At 40.0% G+C, this 11,820-nt stretch overlaps 1 protein-coding gene across 8 annotated transcripts; it reads right to left on the bottom strand.

Annotated features, from left to right (window-relative positions):
• Window positions 1–2,651: 2,651 nt before the first annotated feature.
• Window positions 2,652–10,827, bottom strand: LOC136450014 (cleavage and polyadenylation specificity factor subunit 2-like). 8 transcript variants are annotated; one of them, XR_010758238.1, is made up of 19 exons: window positions 10,756–10,827; window positions 10,458–10,626; window positions 10,187–10,283; window positions 9,986–10,112; window positions 9,787–9,902; window positions 9,459–9,553; window positions 9,228–9,379; window positions 8,884–8,941; window positions 8,707–8,814; window positions 8,184–8,436; window positions 7,650–7,831; window positions 7,261–7,356; window positions 7,045–7,143; window positions 6,505–6,636; window positions 6,108–6,152; window positions 4,932–5,096; window positions 4,121–4,195; window positions 3,024–3,676; window positions 2,652–2,949 (listed from the first exon to the last, which is right to left on the bottom strand). XR_010758238.1 is itself a non-coding variant. In XM_066450262.1 (18 exons), exons 1-18 carry the CDS (start codon window positions 10,791–10,793, stop codon window positions 3,578–3,580), a joined length of 2,106 nt encoding a protein of 701 aa, XP_066306359.1. In that variant the 5' UTR covers window positions 10,794–10,827; the 3' UTR covers window positions 2,652–3,577. The 8 variants fall into 8 exon arrangements, 5 of the variants coding, with proteins under 5 accessions (XP_066306359.1, XP_066306360.1, XP_066306361.1 ...); XR_010758239.1 differs by lacking the exon at window positions 2,652–2,949 and adding an exon at window positions 4,310–4,400 and having other exon boundaries at window positions 3,614–3,676; XM_066450262.1 differs by having other exon boundaries at window positions 2,652–3,676.
• Between the last annotated feature and the right edge of the window lie 993 nt (window positions 10,828–11,820).

Genomic DNA, 11,820 nt, shown 5'->3' with positions numbered 1-11,820 from the left:
AAAACGCTCTACCTTGCTATGATAGGGATGGATACAACAAGACTTTGGAGAATGCCAAGTTAAACCACTGAATGATCCAAATGGATGGCATCTGTTAGGCTTCACCTCCCTAACGCTAAGCAAAGTTTTGTTTGAGAGATCTAACTTTCATGAATTTGAGCACTTCGTCAAGAGAATGCAAGGTAAGATGTACTGGTCACTGGAGTAGGCTGACGACTACCCCTTTTAGCACCGGTTAATCCCATGCTGACCTTCTCGTTGTACATGTTTGCAGGTGAGGCGGTTCTTATCCTACAACTGCAAGTATAGATTGCTAGCGTATTACATACACATTACAAGTGACGATGATTGGTTCAGGCCTTATGGCTTCATTTTTGCTCCTTTTTCTTTGTTTTATAGGCAGTAGTATCAGCTGATTTTTGAGCTGTTGAAAATAGAACTCGCCCCTATTTGCATACACTCTAGTCTTCAAGAAGACCAGTGGGTTTACCTGAGTTGTGGCGTAAACGGTGAATTCGCATCCATTGACGTCACCGTGAGCAAACAATATACTCCGTTGTGCCTTACATCTCATGGCCATGGAAGGCGAGGCTATGCAGATCTGGGTGTGAAATCTGAAAGCTAAGGCATTCTGCTCATCTCCACATATCTCCAGTGTCAAAATCCAAAAATTTCAAGTCCAAGCGACTCTGCCGATACGCATGGATATCGGCATGGACTGAAACGGGAATAAGTTCGCGTGTAATGGTATTCTGTTTGCATCCTTGACTTATATACCAAGGTCATCCGGAAAATGATGCCAAAATTAACCTCTCGCCTTGAGTATTCCTTCACAAAACTTATTTGCACGGAGCTGATCAGCTGATGTCGCTATATGAACCGCGCATGAGAAAAAAAAAAAAAAACTCTCTTATATGAATAAATGACATTGAACAGCCTTCTGCTCTGTAGCAGACTGTTGGGTTGATCAGGAATGGTATGTTGACTTTTGAAGAACTCTTTCTGCTGGGGAATTTGAGGAATGGGAGTCTTTACTCAGGCTTTTACAGCAAGTTTCTTTGGATGATGAGTGTATTGATTCTGTAATCTGGGTTCTAGATAAAGGCCATGTTCGCTTCGCTAAAAAAACAAGCCGAAAACACTGTTCCGGCTGATTTGTTGTGAGAAAAAACAATGTTCCGGCTGAAAAAAAAAACAAACTAAAAAGTACGGATTATAAGAGAAGCGAACAAGGCCAAAAAGGGTCAATTCTCTACCAAGTCTCTCTATAGGTTTTTGTCTGGTAGAGGGTTCCCCAGTAGGATTGCTGGCGTGATCTGGAAGTCCAGGGTCCCGTCGAAAATTAAATTTTTTCTGTGACAAGTTTTTAACAAGTTACAGGTGGGTAAGACCCTTATCAAACGTGGGTGGAAAGGGAATGGTAAATGCTGTGTATGCAACACCTGGGAAACGATTGATCATATATTCTTCCATTGTGTACTGGCCAGATTGGCTTGGGGTATTTGTGGAGAGGTCTTCAAATGGAATTCCAGACCGAGATGCCTGAAGGAACTCTCTGAAGTATGGCTCATGGGCAAGGGGCCCTTACCAAAAAGATTGATATTGTTTATCTTTGCAGGATTTACTTGGGCGCTCTGGACTACCAGAAACAAAGATGTCGATTGAGCAAAAGTTTCCCAAGACTCCCACTGATGTAGTATATCTTGCGTTATCATACCTGCAGAAGTGGAGCATTCTGTTGAAGGACGCTGATCGGGATCGTATGGAGGCAATCAATGGGGAGATCATGGGCTGGATGAGGAGCTTCAAGCCAAATGAAGTGATGGCCTCGGACATAATCGAACTTTAAATTTTCTGTAATAGGTCTTCTGTTAGCAGTGCTGAAACGCTAGGTTGTTCAGTAGTGGCCGTGGACCGACGTAGCTTTTATATCTCTATAATCGGTCTCCGTTAAATGTTCTGATCTGGAAACGTTTCTTCTCCCAGTAATGTATCGGTCACTATCGCTTTCTATAAAAGCAGAGGTCTTCCTTTTTTCAAAATAAAAAAATGGCATTGAACAGCCAACCAAGCATCACTTTCATCTTTAGACATTGCTAGACACTAGGGATGAAAACGGATCGGATACGGATGGATATCATCGATATTATATTTATTTTTATATTTTGTCTGGATTCAGATTTAAATACGGATAGTGTCAACTATGTCGGATAGGATACGATTGGATATCGACATCATAAATATGCGACTTGAGTATTCGAATACGGTATCGGATGTTGGATATCCAGACTCGGATACGGACAGATCTCAACACCTCTAAACGGATTCGGTTTCAAATACGGTCGGAAAATATCCATACCGTTTTCATCCCTACTAGACACACTGCCTCTAGCTAAGTTGGTTAGGTAGTTTGAGTAGCACTCTTCAAGTTCTAGAGTTCACTCGTTGTGGGAGCGAATCTCAAGGTATGGTTAAAAAGATCTCATATGTCCCACGCCAAAGAACAGGTAAGATCAATATGGCATCTTCCCAGTTCAGCACTTCCACAGGCAGCATATACCATTCTTGTACTAATTTCGGCCAACACAAGTCTAAGCATGTGATAGGGGAAACAAAAGGTGTCAAACACCACGTTAGTACTTTTTTCGATGAAAGAAGAATTATATTAGATGAAATCTAGATACATCAATACATTACAAGCACTCTGAATTACACAAATATCCAGAAACTGATTTTCATCTAAATTATACACACGCTGTGAACAGCACAAATCTCAAAACCAAACATGTACAATACCTTGCAGTATGAATGACCACACAAGCAAACACTCGGCAAAAGACCTAAGAACAAATGCCCAACGAACTACGACCAACATTCCTATAGGCGGAGTTGAAAAACTTCTTTCTGGTGTCTTCCTCCTTGCTTCTACCACCTAAGAATAAGGAAAGACTAATCTAAAAGTTATTCATCGTGGTCAGATCTAACCACAATAAAACAGAGAAGAGACCGGAGAAAATTATTACATGGTAGCAATACCATCTCCGCTTTGATGTCGCCGTCCGAAAATAAAAGTCTTCATGTCGTCAAACCGATGAGAATACTGACACCATAATTGTCGTCTTGATCTTCAACAAAGCCGGCATGGAGAAAACGATTCCACCGTACCCTCTCGCCGTCGCCGGAGAGAACATAAGTCCCTAAAACCAAAATACTTAGCATAAAGAGACCCAAACCCTAAAAACTCGATCTACTAAAAAAAAATTAAAAACGATAGATGCCCACTTCCCCCGGCCTCCGACGATATGCCAGGGGGGAGGCAGCCGCGCTCGGCTCGAGTCGTGAGATCCTGTTCGGGTCAGGGGTCCACCAGGTTAGTACATATGCAGCAAGATTAAAGGTTTTCTGACATTATCCGCATGTAATCTTGGCATGCCCAGTACATTCTCGAGTGCGGCCGGTTCCAATACATCCTACCACCAAAAAAGCTCCCGGGTCCCTCTCTTGCCTATGCACTCATCACTTGCACAACACGACTGGGTTAAATGTACCACGAGAGATGCAGCAGCCGTACGTTGCCTCACAGCAAGTAGAACTGCGAGTACAGAAGCTCCCTGATCTTGTAATAGTCCTCACAGAGTGGGCCCTCAATGACGATCTGCTGAGACCCTGCGCTGCCCTGCAATATATATCATCGCATCACAAACGTAAGACCTTGTTTGGATACTGTAGTATCAACAAACTGCATTTTTTTAATCCATAGAAGCGCAAAATCAAGGTTTAGGGGAAAAAAAAACTCCAAAAGACTACAGTTTTAAGCAACATAACTTTCAAAACTAAAAGGCTTCTTCCATCCAAACACTTCATAATGCTGCTCAAAACCAAACTATTTTGCAAACCATGGTATTTTTTAGAACTCCAAAAATACTTTGCATCAAAACAGGGCCTAAGTGTGTTAAGTCTCATCATACCACCGGGCAAGGCATATCAACTATGCTCCTGCAGTTTTGTTGGTATGTCATAAAAAATTGAGGCATCTGTTTGTCATGTATCGTCTCAAGTTCTGGACCATTCTGCTGAAACATGCACAGGAGTGTTGCTCCTAAATGGATGCTCAAGTTACCTTTTGGCTAGAATCTCCAATTTTGCGCACCATGATGTATTCGCCACACCGTAAAGCACCTCCGGCAAATTCAACCTGCAACAACTCTTTCCTTAGCGACTATGTCAATGGCTTCAGTCAGGCGTACCCAGTGCAGAGAGGTCCCACTCTGTGCGGGGTCTGGGGAAGGGTGTCAGTGGCAAGCCTTACCCTTGCATGTGCAATGCGAGGAGACCGCGACTCGAACCCGGGACCTTCCGGTCACAGGCGGTAAGACTCTACCGCTTGCACCAGGCCCGCCCTTCAGTATATACCAAAAATATTATTTATCCCTTCCTGCTTAATATTATCCACTAAAAATACATATGCTACACCTTTCATCAATCAACTCTTGTTCGAGAGTCAAGACTGTTAACATCTATAGGCTATGTGAACTAAACAGCCTGTGCAGGTAAGAAGTTCCATCTAGTATCTTGCTGTATGCTAGGGATAGTGAAAGTTGCCAGCACAAATTTCTTCTCAACATACTATACTAATACACCTGAATCTCAACATATTTTCAACTGGGAAAAAGAAAACTACTCCCTCCATTTCAAATTGTAAGTCGTTTTAGTTTTTTAGATGCACAACTCTTATCATGTATCTGGACATAATGTATATCTAGGTGGGTACCAAAAGCTATGTATCTAAAAAAGCTAGAACGACTTATCGTTTGGAACTGAGTACTTACTAAATGAAATATTCATGTCCACTCCTAAAACTATAAGTTTGGATAATGGCTATAGGTACAGGGGATGGTCAAAGACTCAGCAATTCAATATAATAAACCTACCTGCCAGCCTTTATTTTCCAAAAATTGTTTAAAATCGGACAATTTTAGATCACCCACAAGAACTGGCTTGTGGGGTGGTGGTGTTGATGATGGGGGGAGCAAAATAAGCTTCTCATCTTCTTTTCCAACTTCTGCATCCACCCAAGCAATTTCATGCTCACCCAACTGCAGACCATGCTGGTGTTAGTGATTTTAATGATGACCTGTAGTCAAGTAATAACAAAGTACAGTGTTTAAAAACTAACCGCTTCAAGGATGAAAAACATGGTTACTTGCCTTACAAAATCTATAGGTACCAACTCAAACTAGGCCAGTTCTTATGGTAAATGGACAACTTTTTTTCTCTCAAACAAGCAGGAGAGCTGCATATCATTATATTAAGAAGAGTAAAGGAGTGGGTTTAGAAACCCCATACAGACACACACATACACACACCCTTTTACATCTAATGGTGTATCTCTCTCTCACTTTTCAAACTTGACCCAAGACCACTACAGAGGAACTCATGCATTGGCTGGCACTAGAGCAAGGAGATTGGATATTCCCCGAGCTCCGGCCAAACTCCACAGGAGGAACTCATCTTTTACTGAAACCAGAGCACTACTTAGGCTCGGTTGAATCCCGTCAAACACACAGCAATTGCGGTGATTCCAAATGGACCAAGCTCCCAGAATGATGATGGAATTGAGACCCTTTTTAGTCTGGTCATCAACACCAGAATTTGTGCTTGCCCACCATGCATCAAAGGAGTTGTTATCAGGCTGGGGGGAGAGGTCCTGCAGGCCAACCTTATGAATGGACAACTTTTTGGCATGCAAAGCCTTTGAAGTTGAATAATGAATGCAACTGGTTCAATATTATTTAGAGCTAGCAACTGAACAATGCAGTAACAACCAATATAAGAAACACTCAAATCAACAAATGCCATATATGAAAGGGAATGGTAATATTTAGAATTTCAACACCTAAGGAGTTAAAGTTCTGGTGCAGTGTTTAAGAACTCACAATTTTGCAAGGGGCATTTTTTTCTATAACAAATTTGCTTGGCTTAATCTGAGGGCTAAACTATACAAAAGGGAAGTTGGACCATTGGATTGTCATAACAAGGTTCTCTGGAGCTTGTTAACAGCAACAGAAAGAATGAATGATAATGGTTTAGGGAAATATAGCTCGTACCTTCTTAGAAATGATGTTACTCATTAACTTCTCTGAAAGTTGGACCTGAGATAACAAGATAGCACAAACATCACAAAGTTAAGCAAATGGAAGGTTAAAGAAATATGCAACATACCAATTGTAAATGATGCAGTTAAGTCAGGAACACAGGCTCCTAGCTTAATAAGTAATGGCATTTACACTAGGGTATTCTTGCAGCCCAATAGAAGATCATAGTGTTGCATAACTTAATTAAATTTGAGTGATTAGTACATGTCAGGGGTTTGATTTTACCTCATTGGTTCCAACAATCAGATAAGAAGTAGCACATTACAATATTAGGTTATCTGACCTCCATGACCTCCTAGGCAAAGGTTCTACTCAGTACATAAAGAGAGTTTGCAGTTAAGATTCTAACCTTATAAGCACATAAATCTGATGTTACATCAATTGTTTCCTCAATCTGAGGAGCATAAACATGCAAGTCTAAATTCTTTGCGCAATGCATTTTCAAATGTTCAGTTGCTTCCGCTGATCCATGCACCAGAATCTGCAAAAAGTCATGCATAATTCCAGCATAAGATAACAACTTTCTATGTACAGGTCAACCATCGACCACAAGGATAACAGTAGCATGTCACTCAAATCTTGTTCTAACTAATCAAACAAGAAGTAACAGACATTTGCAATTTAAATAAAGTTTTGCAGTGGCATGTCAACCCCAAAAAATGCATAGAAATGACACACCCTACCATCTTTGGTGTCAATACCACAGATATTTAAGTACATGGGGTTGGAGAAAATTCAAAAAGTTATTTTTGCTATGGAGAAGTATAACAACATGTGTGCAGAAAGAAAGAATATGCTCCAGAAAGGAGCATTCTTAAGTTAAAAGTGACAGTGTAAAATCTAAACCATGCAGGTACAAGAAAGAATATGTTGAATTAAAGTCACATACAAGTTTCAATGGAGCCACATGAGCAATAACTGATTTTACAGAACGCCCATCAGAGCGACCTTCAAAGTCCATATAAACCAATGAGCATTTCACTTGAACCTAAAAAAAATGTTCAGTATACCAGAGCACATGTAAAATTTCAATTATATAGACATATATCGAGCTCTGCGACTGATGCAGAAATTAATGAAAGAAAACAAAGAGGAAAAAACTTACAGTCATCTCATTGGAAATGACTTCTGAGGGTGTTGAATCAAGAAGCAGCCGTGCTGAGCCATCATCAATCTTACCATCTAAACCATCTCCAGGACCCTGAAGAATACGACATGCTTGTCAGAACCTAGAATAATTCAATTGACTGTCGTCTTGTATGGAGTTTCATGTATTTCCAGTTCTGTTCAAAACATCTCAGTTATCACAAAGGAAAGCACAGAGTTTGCTAATTTGCTCCAATGGAACTGCCGAAGTATAGTTCAGTCGAGTCATCTGATCCAGTCAATTCAACTTAAGTAACAATGAACAATAATTATATATGACAGACAGGTTATTTACAGATGACCAACTTTAAAAACTCAACAGGCATGTGGGTGTATAAGCAAACTTACAAGCATCAGAGTATTATCCATTTCTTCTTGTTTCATCATATAATCATCAGGGTTGATGACCTCACCAAAGTCATCCCATTCAGCAGTGTTTTCAAAAAAGGGAAACATTGGAGCAACACTGGTTGAAGGAGGTACAAATCCATCAATGAGAATATCAGTGTTCCCACCAAAATGTGAACCAGCTGGTAGTACCACAAAGTAAAGAAGGATAGTCAACTATACATAACATGTCACATCAAATAGTAAAAAACTTACAGCATAATATAAGTTTGTAGAAACTAAATGGAACAGCAGACATGTTAGTATAAGCACTGTCTTGTCTACTTCAATATAGTTAACAATCACGAAAAGTGACATCAGACTTGATCAGGCCATTGCCTGAAGCAAGCAGAAAAAAAAGTAGACAGTCAAAGAAACAGCAAGTGTACTCCGGATACACCATATTTAAGGTTGCATGTGGTCCTTTAAAAAAAATATTTTAAGGTTGCATGTGTGGTAAGTTATGAGGGAGATTAACATCTAGGCATATTATACCATTCGCAGATTTTCGAGATGAGCTTGCATCAATGACCATTGGGTCAGAAGCCTTTGCAATTGATCCAAGAGAAGCCTTCAGCTCCTCTTCTTTGACAAGGCTAGCCTTTAGCGCTTTTTCTTTTTTTATCCGTTCCTGTTCTTCTTCATAAGCCTTTAGCTCATCACCCACCAAAGGAATGCGCTTGCTCATAGTGACCTTTACAGCTTTAGGGGGTGGGTCCACTTGGAGCATTCGAGCCAGTGTCCCAAACTGGCGAGCACATGTTTTCTAGTCAGATAATTGTAGAATGATACATGACACAACAATCATGCTTGTAAGAGAAAGAACATTAAGATTAAAAGAATGGAAGTTTAGTGGAAGTGAGGGTTCATGGTAATATACATTTTGTTCCAAGTGCGAGCAAGCACTGTCAGCAATCATAATTTGGAAGCTTAATACTTCCTGTGACATGTCATTCCGGAATGCTAGCTACTGAGAGCATGTGAAGATTCATGACAAGAGTAACACACAGGAATGTACCTGTCCCTTCTCAGTAAAGAGCACTAGATTTCTTGCTTCATTTGCCATCTCAACAAATATGTCATGAGAAAAGCCAACCTCCAAACTTGCCATGGATGCTAGAACCACCTGCTAAATAATTGTTAACTTCAAGGTTCCAACAATACAGTAGAGAACAGAGAAATATGTTACCCTAACCTTTGGAGCATCTCCCAATTTCTCAAGTTCTTCTTTGTTAATTATCAGCGTGACCTTTCTGTGACATAGAACATCAAGAGTTGTTAATAATAGAATCAGATGGACCACAATTTATTTATTAAACTGTTCCTTTAATACAAATATACAAAATCTGAGGTGCAGCATTGGTTAAAAAAGCTAATAGTATGGCTCAAATGATAGGCTTCTAATAACTGAACAACTGAGACGAGACACAATAAAACTGTGACATCATGAGAAGCATTAAAAGAGGATTTGTAGTGAACATAGCACAAAAAGAACCAAATGAAGGTTTAATTAGAACTTATTGCTGTTTGAGGTCATACTTTAACAAGAAGGCGTTGGCTCTACTGCTTTCAAAAGATTTTGCTATCTGATCACCCATCCATTCAAGAAAACTCTTGACATAGTCAACAGTACTTGTCGACACATTTGTTAGAAAGTAGATAGGGTACTGCAATCGCCGTTCATCCCAGTACTGTAACATATCAAGACAGTCAGCACATTATTGAAATAACAGGAATACAGAGTCCAGCAATAGTGTCGGAGATTTTTACCGTGTCCAATAACAAAAGAAGTTCCAACACTCTACCAGCCGTATCAACAGGAACTAGCACACTTCCACCAGTTGCTAGAACTTTAATTAATGAATCTGCATAAACCATGATGGCATTAGACAACAGTACAACACCATGGCTAGGATGCATCACATATATAAACAAAAATAAAGGGTCAAAAACGCATCATTTTGTAGCTCTAAAAATATCTAACCATGGAACTTCATCATGAGATGACAAAACGTAGATGCTAGAACTTAGGAATACTACTGAAACTGCAAAAATCTAAACAGAATAATAAAATCAAATTCAGTGTTGAGTGCTGTACCAATGAAATCTTGATCTTGCTTTTTTCTATAACCTTGATTGTTCAAAGCATTGTAAGCATCGGTTATCAGAACAGCTGGCCGCACGAAAGATCCAAGAACGGTGCCATTCAAATGCCTGGGGAAAAATACAGCAATTTCGGTAGTTTATGCCCAAAAAACTAAATTAATTCTGGAAAAAAACACAAGAGAGGATCCAACCTCTCTTTCCGATGGTTGAAGTCAACAGCGTACACAACATCCTCCCCGTCTTTTGTGATCTTCCACACTGTCCCCCCCAAAAGATGCCCAGCCACATGTGGAGCAATAACAATCCCTTCACCTTTATCTACCAAGAGATATTACGTGAGTAGATGCAGTGTAGCAAGCCAAAATGATGTACATCATCATGACCTTACTGACCATTCAGAAGGTAATTTTGTGAGTATTTCAATCTCACAACATTTTGGAATGCAGCATCAACATCATCCAAAGTAAACAAGTCAAAGTCTGAAACTTGCTGCAAAAGAAATATTAAGTGGTAAGGGTCCACTGTGAACAAATATAGACTACAAAATGGAGTCCAGTTTTCTTTAGCATATTGGGAGGGAGGGAGGGAGACTATATGGTATTGGAAATGAGTGTGGTTGAAAAGTGTACGCCCTAGGAAAATATTGAGCACCATGAAGCTTACCCATCGAGATAGGAAATGGTCGTACATGGTCAAAAGGCCAAGTCTAAACACGGGTTCTGTTGCATAAACTGGTGCAGAGAGCCCAAGATGTTTCATAGCATAAGGCAAAGCTCCTAGATGCATCATGTCAGGATGTGACAAAAGAACAGCATCTACAGTTGGTGCAACCCTGAAAAATATACAGTATCTATTAGTGTAAGTGAAAACTAACAATCAAATTGCTTTGACGATAAATAGCATATTGACACCAATGACATGTACGCATCTGCAGTGATGGAAAGTATCTCCTTTACTCAACTGCTGAGTGTAGATTTTGGAAAGAAAAATGGAGTGCATCCTTGCATCTATAAGATGTGTAAATACAACAAACGGCTGGAAAATGAATGGTGAAACGATTAGTCAGTGGGGAGGCAATGCACTGCGATTGGCATGGTGTTACACAAAGACGCCAAAGTTTGGACAGAAGGAGCTACATGGTTTTATAGCGTCAGATAGAGACTTATTTGCATCCCCTTACAAGAAACAACAGATATGAGCAAGAGTGTCAATTACACTAGAGGTCCCTATAGCACCTGGTTTTAAAGACAAAACCAGATACACACTATATGTGAGCCCAGGAAGTCAAATCTCACATATAGCCACAAATAAGGGTAATATCAAGAGACAATACTTATTACATAACGTATTAGTAAAAGAAAAGTACCCTTAGAGTATAGACAATGGAAAGTCGACTCTAATCTTCAGGCGAAGACTCCAAATCCACAGGGATGACTGACTAGTTGACCACAAGCCTAACTCCTCCAAACTAGCAATCTGGTACCCATCCAGGATTTTTATCCAATGTATAGAAAAGTAAAGCAAGCATAAGTACATGTTGTACTTAATAATTATATCATGGGGTTTATGAGGCTCAAAAGGCTGACACTTGTTTACTGTGATTAGCTTTAATAGATCATCTTTTTAAGCAGTTGGGTGGCAAAGAATTTATCATTCCCATAAACACATGATTAGGTAAACATGAATAATGTATAGCATAAACAGTTGATCATTAGTACCATTATACATTAGTGATCATCTCTATTCCATAAGGGTCCAAGGCCGCTCGTGTCCATGAGCATGGCTGTTATAACAGTTTTACACTCTGCAGAGGTTGTACACTTTCACTGTGAGTCATGATTTACCCTTTCACCCAAGGTAGCTAATCTCTTGACCCACTTCCAAGGAAGGTCGGCAGGGTTCACTATGAAGCCTTTTAAAGGTTCGTCTAACAAGTTAGGGCCACTAGGCGTATGTGGCCCTTCTCTAGAAGTGGCACACATGGGCATCGCATCACAGTACACACATCCTAGCAGAAAAGGAAACA

Source organism: Miscanthus floridulus, chromosome 5 (genome assembly GCF_019320115.1).
Source record: "Miscanthus floridulus cultivar M001 chromosome 5, ASM1932011v1, whole genome shotgun sequence".
In the NCBI taxonomy this organism is placed as follows: Eukaryota; Viridiplantae; Streptophyta; class Magnoliopsida; order Poales; family Poaceae; genus Miscanthus; species Miscanthus floridulus.
The sequence above is the reverse complement of the archived record's forward strand: the minus strand, read 5'-3'. Positions and strand labels throughout refer to the sequence as shown.